The sequence below is a fragment of the Carettochelys insculpta genome, chromosome 5 (genome assembly GCF_033958435.1).
Source record: "Carettochelys insculpta isolate YL-2023 chromosome 5, ASM3395843v1, whole genome shotgun sequence".
NCBI classification, from domain to species: domain Eukaryota; kingdom Metazoa; phylum Chordata; order Testudines; family Carettochelyidae; genus Carettochelys; species Carettochelys insculpta.
In genome coordinates, this window is record NC_134141.1 from 105,583,056 (window position 1) to 105,600,425 (window position 17,370).

At 48.2% G+C, this 17,370-nt stretch overlaps 1 protein-coding gene across 1 annotated transcript in view; it reads right to left on the bottom strand.

The window, feature by feature from the left end:
- The window catches only part of LOC142013814 (sperm flagellar protein 2-like), a 113,703-nt gene that overhangs the window by 11,694 nt on the left and 84,639 nt on the right, over positions 1–17,370 (bottom strand). The window contains exons 15-16 of the mRNA XM_074995671.1: positions 8,629–8,817; positions 6,035–6,157 (exon numbers count right to left, since the gene is read on the bottom strand). Of these exons, the coding sequence (XP_074851772.1) occupies positions 6,035–6,157; positions 8,629–8,817 (312 nt within the window). The remainder of the gene's footprint in view (positions 1–6,034; positions 6,158–8,628; positions 8,818–17,370) is intronic.

Below are 17,370 nucleotides of genomic sequence, written 5' to 3' on the forward strand. Positions count from 1 at the left end.
CTAGCTAGTAAGTCTGCTGCTGTGAAAAGTGATACTTTTATGTTAATATCACTTTTCCGAGCCTCCCAGATAGCCATTAAGTCTAATGTGAAAAGTGATATTAACAAACATACAAATATAACTTTTCACAACAGACTTACTCAGCTCTTGCAATCCAGGTACAAATTAAACCTTGGATAGGAGGTTGGTTAAGGAGACATCAGGTGCAAGGGGCAATGGGCAAGGGTGAGCCTGGGACCAGTGCTGATAATACCATGGGGGTGGAGGTGGAGCTTGGGCTTGAGCTTGAAACTGGCAGCCAGATCCTGAGGCCTGAGCCCAAAATCCTGGAGCCATAGTCTGAGCCTGAAGTCCTTTGGCCAGAGTTGGAGCCTACCAGTGCACAGCTACAGATTGGGGCCACAGAAGGCAGTGGGGGGTCAGATGTGATGGGCCAGTGGTGGTAAGCCTGGGGCTGGAGCTCATTGTCATGTGGCTGGCATATGGATCCAGAAGTCCCACAGATGCAGTCTGGGACCTGCGGCAGAGCCCAATACCCTGGCTAGAGCCTGAAGACCTGCAGCTACAGCCAAAAATCCCATAGTTGGTGCCTGCCACCTGCCACCTCAGGGATTAAGCCCAACTCCCCTGCTCCCGGGAAGATGGGAAACTCATTGGAGTAAAGTAATAGGGAGGTCTTTTTGAATGAAAATATAGCTTACGAAAAGGTTTTACATATACAAGCACATTGGACACAACGACTTCCCTATGGTCAGTTAACTGAACCTACAGAACTGCATATTTCAAGTTTCTGAGTTTCCTTGGGACCTTCAGAATAGAAACAACAGGCCAAATTGGGAGGATGTGGACATATAAAGAATATTAAAAATAATTTTAACTGGAAGCTAGGAACTAATTATCTTTGTTTAAAGAAATAAGGTTGCCAATCATTTAATATTTTTTCTGCCCTGGAGAACACTTGGAATCTTAATTGCCGTCACTGAGAACACACTGAGCATCACAAGCATCCCCATTATGATTAACACTGTTTGTTGGGATGTTGGGTTTTACTAACACACTGTTGGGCCTCTTCCCTCAGCATGAAGAATAGCTTTACTGAAAGAGAAACAGAAAGTAACAGATCACTCCAAAGATGTTACCCAATGGTTCCTTTTAATCCTCTTCCTCGTGTGCCCATTTTAACTAATTTCTTCTTTTTTGTTTAGAGAATGTGGCCTCAGGTAAAAAATTCTTGTAGCTTTATGTGCAACAGTGAGACAACTGACACAGCTGTTGGTTTCATGTTGCTTTTTTTTCTCAAGTGTGTAGCTAAATGCCATAACTTTGCCTAACATTTAAATCTTACTGCTAAAGTAGCAACTTTTTTTATCTTATAGCATATATTTATTTGAAAATACTAATTTTATGTTATATTTAAAGTTTCATGCAAATGGAGTGCTATGTAAAATAGAAGTGGGTAGATCACGCCATTAAGACACTAAGGCTACAGCCACACAGATAACTTTGTCATCTACACTACGTGACCACTATTGCAAAATAAATTTGAAATAATGGATGTGTTATTTGTGAAACTGGTAAACCTCATTGCAGGTGGAATAGTACCTATTTCAAAATGAAATAAGCACTATTCCCTATCTTAATGGGTGCATCTACACTAGCTCTCTATTTCAAAATCAATTTTGAAAGGAGACCTAATTTTGAAAGAGGCCATGGAGTGTCTACACACATAACGGCCTCTTTCGAAATTATTTTTAGCATACGGGGTACGCATTTCAAAATCGCTCTTCCCATCCAATTTCAGGAAGAGCACCCCCTTTCTAAACTGAATTTGGAAAGAAGGCATGTGTAGACACTCACGGCCTGCTCTTTTGAAAGAGCAGGTCAGCCATGGCAGCAGCTGCAGGGAGCATGGAGATGCTCTTGCCAGCACCAGTGGGGCTCTATGGCGTCTGGGTCCAGCCGCTCTTCAAGTTGCAAGGACCCAGAAACCCTGTGCAGGAAGCTGAGAGTGCGCTGGCAGCCACAGGAGCACAAGCACCAGCAGCCACACCCTCCAGCTGCTCTCACACCCCAGCAATGCACCCCAGTACACCAATGGCAAGCAGCCAAGACCCCCAGGATCCCCAGGAGTCCCCCTCTTCCCGGCCAGAGGGATTGCCAGAGGCCAGCCAGGGGAAGAGAAGGAGGGGACCCTCACAGACAGAGGCCAAGGTAAAAGATCTCCTCGGCCCCTGGGGGGATGAGGACGTGCTGCAACACAGCACCGGCCGGCCCAGGAATGCCTCAGCCATCGAGCAGCTGTCCCCGGGGATCCAGAAATGTGGCTACCCCCTCCACATGGCTGATCAAGTTAGATCAAGAGAGAAGGAGCTTCAGCAGGCCTACTGTCAGGCCAGGGACTTGGCCAGGCACTTGGGGGCAGGAGCCACCCCAAAGTGCCCATTTTACAAGGAGCTCCACCAGCTCCTTGGCCCTAACCCTAAGGATGCACCCAAACTGGTGACCATCATTCATACTGATGGCCCTGAGACCGACCCCGAGCCAGAGCAGCAGGACCAGCTGGGACCCTTGGTCTGAACGAGGGTGGAGGAGCTGGAGAGCGCATCGGTGGAGGAGGGCCCCCTTGTCATCACCTCCAGCTCCTCCAGCCAGGCCCCCTCGAGCCACATCTCTCCAGATGTGTTCTCCAGAACCTCAGGTAGGTAACTGGTGATTTGGGAACCCCAGGCTGTGGGGGACGCCCTTCCCTGTCTCCGTCCGCTGTATCCTTGGCCCAGGCTTGGTGACATCCAGCACCCGCGCCTGTGGACAGCACCACAACTCTCAAGACCAAGGAGGGAGATGGGGAGCAGATCACATCCAGTGAGTGCCCCACAGATGCAGCCTCACTGGCCACATGGGAACCCCTGTGGGGTCAGATGTTGCATGGTGTGTCAGGGGGTGGCTTGCGGGGGGTGCAAAGTGGGGTCCCTGGGACTAGGTGTCAGCATTGACGGGTCAACTTTGTCTCCCCTTGTGTCTCCTCAGCCACGTACTCTGAGGGCCAGGGCAGTCCCATCCTGAGATCCAGCAGTCCTGCCCTGCCCTCCAAAGCTGCGTCTACACGTGCACGCTACTTCGAAGTAGCGGCACCAACTTTGAAATAGAGCCCGTCGCGTCTACACGCGTCGGGCGCTATTTCGAAGTTAACTTCGACGTTAGGCGGCGAGACGTCGAAGTCGCTAACCTCATGAGGAGATAGGAATAGCGCCCTACTTCGACGTTCAACGTCGAAGTAGGGACCGTGTAGACGATCCGTGTCCCGCAACGTCGAAATTGCCGGGTCCTCCATGGCGGCCATCAGCTGGGGGGTTGAGAGATGCTCTCTCTCCAGCCCCTGCGGGGCTCTATGGTCACCGTGGGCAGCAGCCCTTAGCCCAGGGCTTCTGGCTGCTTCTGCAGCAGCTGGGGATCTATGCTGCAGGCACAGGGTCTGCAACCAGTTGTCAGCTCTGTGTATCTTGTGTTGTTTAGTGCAACTGTGTCTGGGAGGGGCCCTTTAAGGGAGTGGCTTGCTGTTCAGTCCGCCCTGTGACCCTGTCTGCAGCTGTGCCTGGCATCCCTATTTCGATGTGTGCTACTTTGACGTGTAGACGTTCCCTCGCTGCGCCTATTTCGATGTTGGGCTGAGCAACGTCGAAGTTGAACATCGACGTTGCCGGCCCTGGAGGACGTGTAGACGTTATTCATCGAAATAGACTATTTCGATGTCTCAACATCGAAATAAGCTATTTCGATGTTGGCTGCACGTGTAGACGTAGCCCAAGTGAGCCGGGGCCCCTTTACCTGCCACCAAGGCCATCACTTGCCCAGACCCAGAGGGCCCGTCACCACCACGACCTGGATGAGGCCACAGCCGCCCATGCCATCACCATCCAGGAGAAAATAGCTGTCCTCCAGCAGTGGCTTCAGACGGAACAGGGCCTGGCAGTGGGAGGTGTGGAGTGAGGTGGCTGTGGCGCTCTGGTGCTTTGCACGGTAAGAGACAAAGAGCCTTGCCACCCACCTTGATGCCCCTCCTGCTCCTGAATTGACTGCCCTGATCCTGTCTAACCTCTCCCCAGATGCCTGGCTCACCAGTGTGGGCCAGATGAGCCTGACTCCTGACTCCCAGTCCCCCTTCTCCCTCCTGCTCCCCCACTGAGGCATTGCCAGCACCTCCTGCCTGGTCCTACCTCCCTGTAGTCCCCACGCCATCCCAGCCCCGATGGGGCCCCTGGACCAAGGGTGGCATGGGCCCCTGTACCTGTCAAGGGCCCTGCCTTCCACCTCTAGAAGAATACACCCTCTGCCACCCATGGCCCCGCCTCTGATTTACTTGCCCTCCACTCCCTATTGTATATAGTTCTCCCCCATTCACCCCTGTAGATAGCTCTCTGTTATAATTAACATACACTTGTTTACTGTTATTAATGTTTATTTACATGTTTGGTTGAGTGCAGGTTGTTGTGTTAAGATAAGTATAACTAAAGAGTTTATTTTTGTCCACTGTGGTATCTGGTGCTTTTGGGGGCAGTAGTACGGGATGGGTGTGTGGGGGCAGTGGTGTGGGTGGGACCCTAACCTCATCCCTGTGTGCCTGGTGGCATGAGGCTTGGCCGGCTGCTCATAGCCAGTGCCAGCATCTGCAGACCACCCTGCATAAACTGCTTGTGCTTGCTCTTGATGACATTGTGCAGAGCACAACAGGCCGCAACCACCCCAGGGACACTGGGGAGGCTGACAACTAGGCACGCTTGCAAGCATTGAAAGTGCCCCTTCAGGTGCCTGAAAGCCCGCTGTATGGTATTGCAGGTGTGTTTGAGGCACTGGTTAAAAACATCCTGGCTGCAGGTAGTGTGTCCTGTGTAGGGGTGCATCAGCCACAGCTGCAAGGGGTACGCAGCATCAGCCACTATGCAGGGTGGCATCGTGATGTTTCCATTGGGGAGCTCCTAGGCAGGGACGTAGGTGCCCCTTCATCATCCCAGTCACTCATCACCAGACTCTCTCACCAGTTTCCATTGCAGGGATACCTCCAGGGGTGCCAGAGGGGATAGAGAATGGGGCGCTGCAAGGGGACTGTGGCAAGGGCCTGTGGGAGGGGTTGTGGACTGGATAGCCTGGGATCGGGGGAGATTTGCTGTCAGGCAGCTGCTGGGGCTTTATGAGATGTGGCCTTCACTCTGCAGATTAGCAGCCCTTTGCTTGTGCAGGGTGGGTGAGTTTGTGAGGGGCCTTTCAGGGAGCGGCTGGCTGCACACCCTGGAAGGGCTTGCCAACCATGCAACCTCATGTGGAGCATTCCCTGGCTTGTTCTTTTGAAAGGGCACACATTGCTGTGTGGATGCTCCCTTTCGAAAGAATGGGAAACTCTTTCGAAAGAGTGCATCATTATTATGATCCAAATTGTGCGTGTATGCACATTCTTTCGAAATCCCTTGTTTCAATTCCGAATTTTGAAATTCAGGCTTTCAAAATTTGCATGTAGTGTAGACACACCAAATAAGTGCTATGTGTGCAGACTAAGCATTTTGAAATAGCTAAGTGCTATTTCAGAATAGCTTATTTTGAAATAGGGCTGCTGTGCAGACATAGCCTAACTGTGTAAGAGTGGACCAAAGTCACTCTACTCAAGAAGCAGCTCAGAGAGATTATATCTTACCAGGCTCAGTACTCCCATTGGATCTCTAGCACACAGGATAAATGTGAATGCTGCACCATCCCTTTAGCTGGCCTTGCCAGTTCTACCTGTTCATCTCTAGGATTTAGCCTCTTCCTTGCCCACTTCTTCGCATGGGAAAGGTTAAGGCTCCTTGCATCTTCTTCAACACCATATACTATGCTATGATCATACACAATCTGGACTGACCAATCTGCAATATGTAATGCCTATTAAAGAGTCCACCCTTGTGAATTTGAAGTATTACCATTACATTTAGATTTCTACAATAGTACACATTCTAAATCTCTATGTACTTACAAAGTAGACTGCCCCCAAAAAAGAAATACTTACAGGAAGTTTGTACCCCTGGTAGTTGTTAATCAAGTCCTGAATAAAAGGGTGCTTCAAAAGAAGGGTAACTGGAATGGGTTTCAGATCCTCAGAGCCCAGCTCCTCATATATTTTTACGAAATGCTTAAGGAAAAAAATCTCGCTTAATTTATTAGGAAAACTGAAAAAGAATCACTTCATAAAACAGATATTACAGTAACAGAGAAGGAGCTGTGTTAGTCTATATAGTATCAAAACAAAAAAGCAGTCAAGTAGCACTTTAAAGACTAACAAAATAATTAATTAGGTGAGGTTTCGCTCAGGCTGACATTATACACAAACAATGCCAAATGAGACACAATCTCAACTATGCTGAACGCTATGCCATCCACAGTCTCTAAAATAACCCAGACATTATAATCAAACCAGCTGACAAAGGGGGTGCTGCTGTCATCATGAATAAGTTAGACTATGAACAGGCAGCAGCCAGACAACTCTCCAACACCACATTTTACAGACCTCTCTCCGCTGATCCCACTTTGGAATTCAAAAGGAAATTACAACTACTACTTAAGGAACTCCCTGCTGCTCCCTGGGACCTTATTCAATCAGACACACCATCTGAGCCCCAGCCTGGATTATCCTATTTACTTCCCAAAATCCACAAACCTGGAAACCCTGGACGCCCTACCATTTTGGGCATTGGCACCCTCACCACTGGACTATCCAGTTACGTTGACTTCCTCCTCAAACCTTATGCCACCAACACTCCCAGCTATCTGCGAGATACCACTGGCTTCCTGAGGAAATTACAAAACATCGGAAAAGTTCCTGACAATGCCATCCTTGCAACTATGGATGTAGAGGCTCTGTACACTAATATTCCACATGAAGACGGATTACAAGCAATCAGGAATACCATCCTTGATGTCAACACAGCCAGTCTGGTGTCTGACCTCTGCAACTTTGTTCTCACCCACAATTATTTCCGATTTGGGGACGATCTATACCTCCAGATTAGTGGAACTGCTATGGGCACCCGCATGGCTCCACAATATGCTAATATATTTATGGCTGACCTAGAACAACGATTCCTCAGCTCTCATCCACTATTACCCCTCCACTACTTAAGAAACATTGATGACATCTTTATGATTTGGACCCATGGTATAGATACTCGAGAAGAATTCCACAGAGACTTTAACAATCTACACCCCACCATCAACTTATACCTCAATTACTCCATGAAAGAGATACATTTCCTGGATGCTACAGTACAAATCAAGGATGGCTGGATCGGTACCACACTGTACCAGAAACCCACTGATCGCTATACTTGCCTACACCCTTCTAGCTTCCATCCTGCACACATAACTAGATCCATCATTTACAGTCAAGCCTTAGGTATAATCACATTTGCTCAGATCCAACTGACAGAGACCAAAAACTACAAGATCTCTACCAAATATTCATAAACTTGAATTACCCACCAGGAGAAATAAAAAAACAAATCGACAGGGCCAGACGAATACCCAGAGACCAGCTACTCCAAGACAGACCCAAAAAAGCCAAGAACAGAACACCACTGGTCATCACCTACAGCCCCCAACTCAAACCGCTGCAACGAATTATTAAAGACTTACAACCTATCCTTAATCAGGATGTCACAATCCAGAAGGCCCTAGGTGACATGCCTGTTCTCTCCTATAGACAACCTCCCAACCTTATGAGGATTCTAACCAATAGCCACAGTCTATACCGCAGGAATACCAATCCTGGGACTTTTCCTTGCAACAAAGCCCGCTGCCAGCTTTGTCCACATATCTATTCTGGTGATACTATCACTGGACCTAAGCAGGCTACTCACAAAATCACAGGCAGATTCTCATGCTCCTCAACTAACATCATATATGCCATCATGTGCCAACAATGCCCAGATGCTTTGTATATCGGACAGACTTCAAACTCTCTCAGACAAAGAGTTAATGGGCACAAAACAGACATCAAAACATTCCTGATCCACAAACCAGTTAGCCTACGTTTTAATGGAGCACGCCATTCTGTTAATGACTTAAAAGTCTGTGTTTTATTGAAGAAGAATTTCCAGTCTGGTTTACGAAGAGAAGCTGCTGAACTCCATTTCATATTTAAATTCGACACATTAACATGTGGTTTGAACCAGGATGCAAACTTTCTGGGACATTATAGGGGCTCTTTGGCATACTTGGCTTAATCTAATTCTTGACTCCCCACCCCCGCCTGCCCCTCTGCTCTCTGATTTGCTCACCTTGATAATTTTTTTTTCTGATTTGTCAACTTTGATTACTGTTTTGGTTCTCTGTGCCTTCAATATTAGGTCTGTTCTGGTATGGCTATGGTCTGAAGAAGTGGGTCTGTCCCACAAAAGCTCACCTAATAAATTTTTTTGTTAGTCTTTAAAGCGCTACTTGACTGCTTTTTTGTTTAGATATTACAGTGTGTATTACTGTAAAATATCCTTGCTGAAGCATTAAAACATTACTTTAAAATATGCTCAACATAATTTACAGCTATGTGTTTAATCTAAATGTTGTGCTTATATTGCAACAGATAGAATTCTCTTTAGTTTAACCAACCTTATTGTTACTGTCTGCATTCTGCTGACCACTGAATCTATGGTTGTCACCAGCTTTACTTCCTTCATGATGGAACACTCTGAGGAGAGTTGCCATAGAAATTCTTCCCTCATCTGTGCCATAAGAGTTTTCTTCCTTTTCTACCAAAGGTTCCTCTTCCTTCATCAGTGTATCAGTTTGGGAAACAGACTGGGAAAAGAAGGCATATATCTACTATCACATCTACTTTTATATACATTTATTTACTATTTACTATGATTCAGTGGTAAGTGGTCTAGCACTTAGTCATGAATTTCTGTTTGATATTTATTAAGAATAACTGAGGATATACTTCCAAACACCCATTCATCTGATGGAAATCACCATACACACATAAAATAAGTGACTGGATTATAGGGCTTTTGATAGTAATGGGCACCCACATTTCCTGTTGAGTTATTATTATATTGTTATAGCAATATCTCTCAGAACCCTGTAGGAAGTAGCTGCTTTCTAAATAGTTTTAACTTTCTCAACTATACATACAGATGTTAACTATTTGCTTTATCATGGTCTTACTATTGTGTTCTTCACACCAATAAATAATAAATTAGACTACAGGAGAGGTCCTCTATCCAGCACTAGGTATGTTCACATGGTAAGGGTTGGAAGGGATTCTCTTACTTCAGGCCAAGCAATGACTTTATGGAAGCTACAGCAGCCAAATGGTTGGAGTAGCCTTGCTAGGATTCTGCAGGGAAATGGGGAAGGAGAAAGGTTGAAGGAGGAAAGATAAGAATTATTTTTTTTAATTTTATTTAATTTAATTTTTTATTTTTACAGGTTTAGCATAGAAGAGTAGTGGGGACATCCATGAGGAGGTATCAGATACAGGAACAGAAGAGTACCTGGAAAAAAGGAGGGAAAGCCATAAATAGAGATTTGTGGGCTAAAAGGTGATTGCTTCCTTAGCTATCTCTAGATTAGTCTGCTACCCCAGTCTAACCATTAAGACCACAAAGAAATTCCAACTAATTCAACATTCAGATTATCTTTGGTTTAAGATAGATTCCTGAGAGTATATTACTTTGGTAGAAAGTTCCCTACATTTTCTCCTTCTGCAGTATCAGAGGCTCAGGTTTTGTTTGCCTTTGTCCTGAACAGGTTAGAGCTCACCTATATTAGAGCCCTTTTTTCTTTCTCTCTAGCTCAAATCACCAGAGGTTTTATTACTAACAGAATGCTTGCACAAAACTCTTGAGGCTCAGTTGCTGAGTGTTTTCAATGGCATTTCTTATCACACAAAATCAAAATGTGTTTGAGACTGACAACCATTAGGACATCATGTAAGATGCAACTGATTGTTCAAGATGCACTTGAAGAAAAGATGCTTCCCTTAAATTTACTATAAAAAGCAATTAGATATTGTGGAGGTTGGCATTTTTGTAATGTCTAGCAGAACGGAGTGTTTTTTCTGATTTCTTTATCAGAGTAAATTATTTTCTTCAAATTTCTGACCTTTCCTGCCTTTTAACAATTGTCAAATCTTAACTTTTTAGTTTTAATTTTATTTGTTAATGGAAAAGGGGAAGTAAATGAAAGTAAGTGAAAAATTAACTCATTAAGGTCTAGGAGTTGACATAACCCTTTATTAAATAAACACACATAGCCATGTTCTGATACAAACATAAATTACCGGATAGATTAAAAGTGGTATTTACTAGCTGCATACACCTTCCAGCTCATGTGTTTAAATCATAACTTTTACTAACTTCTCTTTATAAATGATTTCAAAATTAGATAAAAATGCTAAAGCCATATAACTTATAATTGTTATTTTTAAAAATTATGTAAAACAAACAAATGATTTTAAAATTCTCTTATAAGCCATTTTGCTTTACAGAGTTTGATTAACTTAAATATGCCCTTCTATACCACAATTATAGCTCAAAATATAATTTTGATTACATGGCTGTTGGTGATTGTGGAACATATTGGGTAAAATTTGGACTCACGTAAGTCAGTGGCAAAATTTTCCTGACTTCAGTGGAATGGGATTTCACACATTCACTCTTTCATGTATTTATCACTACAGATGTCTTCAAAGAAGAACATAAGATGAATGGATACCTAAAAATGTTTGATCTAGCATGCCAATTCTTTGAACACTTGCTCATGAAATTAAAGCTGTTATCATGTTAACTGGTATAAAACCTGATGTTATCAAAAAGGAAAATAAACAATACTGTATGAACTCACAAACAGAACGTATCCCTCAATATACTATTTATTTACACAATAACAAAAGGAAAAGAGGTAAGAAAAGTGCTAATTAGAATTTTGGCAGATCAGACTTCAGGTTTCCTTCTGTCGATACCTAGAAGAATAGGGTACAGAGGCAATAGAAGGCTGTCCTTCCATTTTATAGTTATGAATACTATTGTCTTTTTATTATACACGAGGAACTGATTACAAAGAGATTAAATACCCTGTCCAAGGTAACACAGGAAGTCTGGAGTAAAACCAAGTTTGAACTGTCATAGTTTTAACCACCAAGTAATCCTTCTTCTATCTTCAACTAGCAACCGAACAAGGACAATATCAATCTTTTTTTAACAAACAAACAAAATGCTCCATAAATACAGGAAAATACCACGTGTATTACAAGATATTTATCCTAAAATGCCAGAACTTATAATTAACAATGCAGTATCATGCAACTATACATTTAGAAATGTCTACTTTATATTAGAATTAGCTTTACATGAATTTGTAAAGTAAACTACTCAGAAAAGTAACTCTAAAATAGGAGCGTGATTTCACATTCATAGGCTACGTCTACACTAGCACACTACATCGAAGTAGCCTATTTCGAAGTAAGAACATCGAAACAGGCTACTTTGACACGTACTGTCTACACATCCTCCAGGGCTGGTGCTGTCGACGTTCAACGTTTAAGTAGCGACGGGGAACATCAAAAGGAACCGTCCTGGAAGGAAACGCGGAGCATCCACACACACAAGCACTCCCCATCGAAATAAGGGGACAGGAAAGCCCACGGACTGGGTCACAGGCTGGACTAGCCCATCCGGGGCAACAGCAAGCCACTCCTTTAAAGGCCCCTCCCAGACACACCCGGCCTGCACAGCATGAGGTCCGCAGAGTACTCTCCACACTCTTGCAGACCAAGTCACAGCAGCTTTGGACCTCCAGCAGCAGCAGCAGCAGCAGCAGCAGGAGGAGGCCCTGCAGGTAGTCATCTGGGGTGCAAGCGCCCTGCTAGGTGCTGCCCAGTTCCTGCCAGAGGAGCCCCCCCCACGGGCAGACAGGGATGCCCCAACCACCAGGCTCCCCTCTTCCTACCCTGCCGTGTGCTCCCCCACCTGTGGAGCTACCCCACCAGCTCTGAGTGGTGGGAGCAGCTGGCCATGTGGGAGTAGGATAATGAACAGTGGCTGCGGAACTTCTGCATGCACCCACAGACCTTCCTGGAGCTCTGTCAGTGGCTCACCCACACACTGAGGCACCAGGACACCCGGATGCAGCGTGCCCTCCCTTTCGAGAGGAGGGTCACAATAGCCATCTGGAAGCTGGCCACTCCAGACAGCTACCACTCTGTGGGACACCAGTTTGGAGTGGGAAAGGCCACCGTTGGGGCTGTCGTCATGGAGGTAAGGAGGCCTGGGCATGCATCCACTGGGGAGTGAGGGGCCGGGTGTGGGGCTGGGGAGGGAAGGGTGCTGGGAAAGGAGAGGCTTAGTGGTGGGGGTACCCAGGGAGGTGCGTGGGAGGGGGGCCTGGAGGGGAGAGCCCTTGAGCACCCTGCACACCCTCATGGGCACCTGCGTTCCCTCCCCACAGGTGGTCCATGCGCTCAATGCCATGCTGCTCCAGAGGGTTGTCCAACTCGGGGACCTGGACGAAGCTGCTGCTGGATTCACTGCCATGGGGTTCCCGAACTGCTTCAGGGCCCTGGACGGGACCCACATCCCCATCCGTGGCCCGGACCACAGGGGAGGAAGATACATCAACCGCAGGGGCTACCATTCCGTGGTCCTGCAGGCCATGGTGGACAGCTGGGGCCACTTCCAGGACATGTATGTGGGCTGGCCAGGCAGCAAACACGAAGCCCAGGTTTTTAGGAACTCGGGTCTGTGCCACCGGCTGAAGGCGGGGACCTACATCCTGCAGAGGGAGATCCCTCTGGGGGACACCACTGTGCCCCTCTGCCTCATGGTGGATGCGCCTGTACACTGGCCACCTCAATGCCAGCCAGGAGCAGTTCAATGCCAGCTTGAACCACGCCCTCCAGGTGGTGGAAAGGACCTTTGGCTGCCTGAAGAGCTGCTGGCGGTGCCTCCTTGCCCGCCTGGACATTGGCCTCCAGAACATCCCCCAGGTTGTGGGCGTGTGCTGCACGTTCCACAACATTGTGGAGAGCAAGGGGGAGGCCTTTATCCAGGGGTGGGCGGTCGATGTCGGCATGGGCTTCCCCCAGCCGGCAGCTGCACCCAGCTGCCAGGCCCATCACGAGGGGGAAAGGGTCCGCGATGCTCTGCGGGCCCATTTCGATCAGGGAGACCCCTGAGCACCTCCCTGGACTTCCCCGGAGGACCCCCTCACACACTGCCTGCACTGCCTGCACATCACCCCCAACACCTGCACGCCACCCCCCGCAAAAAGCACATGTCCCTGGTTCTTTGGAAAATGAAACTGATTTTTTGAAAGCTGCTAACTGTCTTATGTGCACAACAAAAACCGCAACCAATACACAAACGAGAACAACTGTATACAAGAGGGACAACTATATACAAATGGGGGCCCGGCGGATGGCTCGGCCATTGGCCCATCACTCTGGGGTGGAGATAGAGGGGCGCGACCCCTGGCGGGTATGGCTCGCAATGCCCCCCTTGTCCATGGTCCCCAGCTTGTCTGGCTGGGGGCTGGGAGGACCGGCAAGTATGGCTGGGATGCCTCCACCAGCCAGTCTTCAGCCTCAGTGGGCTCCGGTCGTGGGGGGCTGGCAGGCGGCACGGCAGGCGGCGAGGCGGTAGGCAGGGGTGGCAGGAGGCGAGGCAGGTGGGGTGGCAGGCAGCGCAGCAGGGGGGCATTGGGTGGAGCAGTGGGGAGGGCAGCACAGGGGGTAGCGGGGGGCGGGAGCTGGGTGATGGCCTCCTGGATCGACCCAGCTATGTCCTGAAACACTCCCATGAAATCTTCCCACGCCGCCCAGCACTGGGTGGACTCCTCCCTGTCGAAGCGGAGTTTCTCCTCGGCCACCTCCATCTGCTGCTGGAGCGTCGCCAGGAGCTGGGGGTCCATGGGGGCCATCCCCAGGGTCCAGCGGTGATGGGACTGTCCTGCTGGCCTTGGGGGTGTCCCCGGGCGCTGGCGGTGGCTGACCTCTGGCGGGCTGCTGGGGATGATGGAGGGTGCCTGGCTGCAGAGAGGGAGAAAGGGAGGGGACAGCTGTTAGTACTGTGCCCTGGCCCGTGGCCCGTTCCCCCCGGCCCTCCTTGGGTGCTGGGTCCCTGTCCCCATCGGTGGGTGTGATGTCCCTGTTGGGTGTCCCCATTGCATGGTCCCCCCCACCCCCGGGGTTAAGGCATAGTGCTGTCCATGGGTGTGGGTGCTGACAGGTGCTGATGGCTGTGCCGCCATCATGGTACCGTGCTGTGGCTGGGTGGTTGCGGATCGGGGTCCGCTCAGGGTGTGTGAGGCTCCCAGTCGTGTCTGGTGCCCCTGCCCCGTGGCCCAGGCTGTGTGCCCTGTGGGGTACGTACCTGACTGTCCATTGCTGTGGTCAAGGGAACCCCAGTGGGCAGATGCCCAGCTGGTGCTCTGGGAGGGGAGGCCTATGAGGATCCCTCCTCTGCTGTCCCAAGGGGGGGTCTCCTCGGGTGGGCCCCAGGGTGTGGGGCTGGCCTCTGGGCTGGACTCCGGCTCTGAGGTCTGCTGGGGCTCATCAGCCGTGGTGTCAAGGGTGGCCAGGGGGCGGGAGGGAGGAGGTGTCCCAGGGGCCCAGGATGGCCCTGAGTTTCCTGTAATGGGGCGAGCGGCCGGGGTGGCCGAGTCCCAGACCTGGGCGTACCCCTCCCGCAACTCCTTCACCTTGCTCGGGACATGATCTGGAGTGCAAGCAGGGTGACCCTGGGCAGCCAGGCCCTCGACCAGTTGGGCGAACACTTCTGCGTTCCGCTGCTTGCTCCCCATCATGTGGAGCACCTCCTCCTCACCCCAGAGCCCCAGCAGGTCTCAGAGCTCGGCCTCCAAACAGGAAGGGTTCTGCCTCTTCTTGGTCCCCCGCTTGGCTGCTGGGAGTGCCTAGGTCCCCTCGGGAGGGGAGCCCTGGTGGCGCTCTGGGGCCTGCCTTGATGCCATGGCTGGTGGCAGTGCAGATCGGGGCCTCTGGAAAGCCTGCAGGGCTAGCACATGCGTGTGCTGCTGCCTGCACATTCTCAGCTTCCTGCCACAGGAAATCTGGGTCTGTGGTACTTTAAGGGCTGATGCGTGCAGGGATCATAGAGCCCCGCAGGGGCTGGACAGAGCGTCTCAACCCCTCAGCTGATGGCCGCCATGGAGGACCCCACTATTTCGAAGTAGCGGGATGTAGATCATCTACACACACCCTACTTTGATGTTGAACATCGAAGAAGGGAGCTATTTCCATCTTCAGCTGGGAATAATGATTTTGATGCCTCACTGCCTAACGTCGATTTCAACGTCAGAATAGCATATGGCGCGTGTAGACGTGACGCGTGCTATTTTGACTTTGTGCTGGCTACTTCGAAGTAGCCGGCTTGTGTAGACACACCCATAAGCCACATCTACATGAGCCGGCTACTTCGAAGTAGCCATGCCAACTTCGAAATAGCGCCCGCCACATCTACACGTGGCGAGCCTTATTTTGAAGTTGAAATCAACGTAAGGCGGCGAGACGTCGAAGTCGCTATCCCCAACAGGAGATGGGAATAGCGCCCTACTTCGATGTTGAATGTCGAAGTAGGGCACGTGTAGACGATCTGCATCCCGCAACATCGAAATAGTGGGGTCCGCCATGGTGGCCATCAGCTGAGGGGTTGGGAGACTCTCTCTCCAGCCCCTGCGGGGCTCTATGGTCACCGTGTGCAGCAGCCCTTAGCCCAGGGCTTCTGGCTGCTGCTGCTGCAACTGGGGATCCATGCTGCATACACAGGGTCTGCAACCAGTTGTTGGCTCTGTGGATCTTGTGCTGTTTAGTGCAAGTGTGTCTGGGAGGGGCCTTTTAAGGGAGCGGCTTGCTGTTGCCCCAGAAATGCTAGTTCGCCCTGTGACCCTGTCTGTAGCTGTTCCTGGCACTCTTATTTCGATGTGGGCAGCTTTGGTGTGTAGACGCTCCCCTGCAGCACCTACTTCGATGTAGTGCTGCCCAACGTCGACGTTGAACATCGACGGCACCAGCCCTGGAGGATGGGTAGACGCTATTCATCGAAATAACTTATTTTGATTTCGCTACATCAAAATAAGCTATTTTGATGTAGCATCCCCGTGTAGACGTAGCTATAGTGTCATAGATTTTCATATTAAGTATTCTCAATTTACAAGTAAAAATTTGTATTTTCCCTTAACTGCCAGTCCTTCAGACTCTAGCTGGGATCTTGTCAAGCTGTGTTCTTTACCAAATGTAAGATTCTGCTGGCCAAATTCTGGCTTTAATTATATTTGTGCTTCCTTTCCCAAAGCTGTGCTGGATCTACACTACTAACAGGAATAAAGAGTACTAAAAATAGCTTTTGTCACAAAAGTGAGAAGATGTGACTGTGAAAACACTTGCAAGATTTGCGGCACAAAACAATGCCATTTTTGTACAATAACTTTTCAGAGTAGAACTGAAATTTAAGTAGGTTAAGGAAGTAGTAGTCACTGTGGTTCTGCAAGTGTGGTAAGAGATTTCATTATGTGTACAAATATTAAGCTCTTTCGTAGTTATGAACAGCAATCAGTTTTGACATACAGACCTTAAAATATTCATCATGATATTTATACTTTGATAAAAAAAGTACACAGTATTTGGTATTGGGCCACAAAAGACTGGGAAATAGCTCAGCAAAATAAAGAAATCTGAACATGTTTCAAAATGTTGATTTCATTTAATATGTAAAAATATTCATAATGGTCTTGAAATACCAGACTGAACTTCACAGTCAATTACTGAACTTACCGCAATATGTTACTATTCCATCTGACTATAGATGAACTGAAATATTTCAAAACTATACCAAAAATAAACTTTTCTTTAAGATTGCAAAGAAACTTACCAAAAGAAAAAGCTAATAGGAATTATATATATATATATATATATATATATATGTCTATATATCTGCTTATGATAGCAATACAGGTTGAACCTCACTAGTCCAGCTCCCGTAGGACTCACTGGTACTGAATAAGAAAATTTGCTGGACCACAGGAAGTCAATATTATTTAGCAGCATTACCAAAACTTCCACCGCTCATTGGGCTTTTAGAAGACATTTAGGAGTAAATTACAGCTAAATAACAGCACAGAACACTGAGAGCCAGGACTGATGACTATAAACAAATTTTATGGGACCATGAGAAGCTTGGCCACATCCATGGCAAGTGGACTTCCAGCTAACTAAAATCATGCCAGACTACAGATTTGACAGGAGCAGAGAATGCTGGACTAGAGAGGTTCATCCTGTAGTAACAACCACAGTACTGTGTACTTACTGTGAATTATAGTTAGCTGGCTTTAATGGTC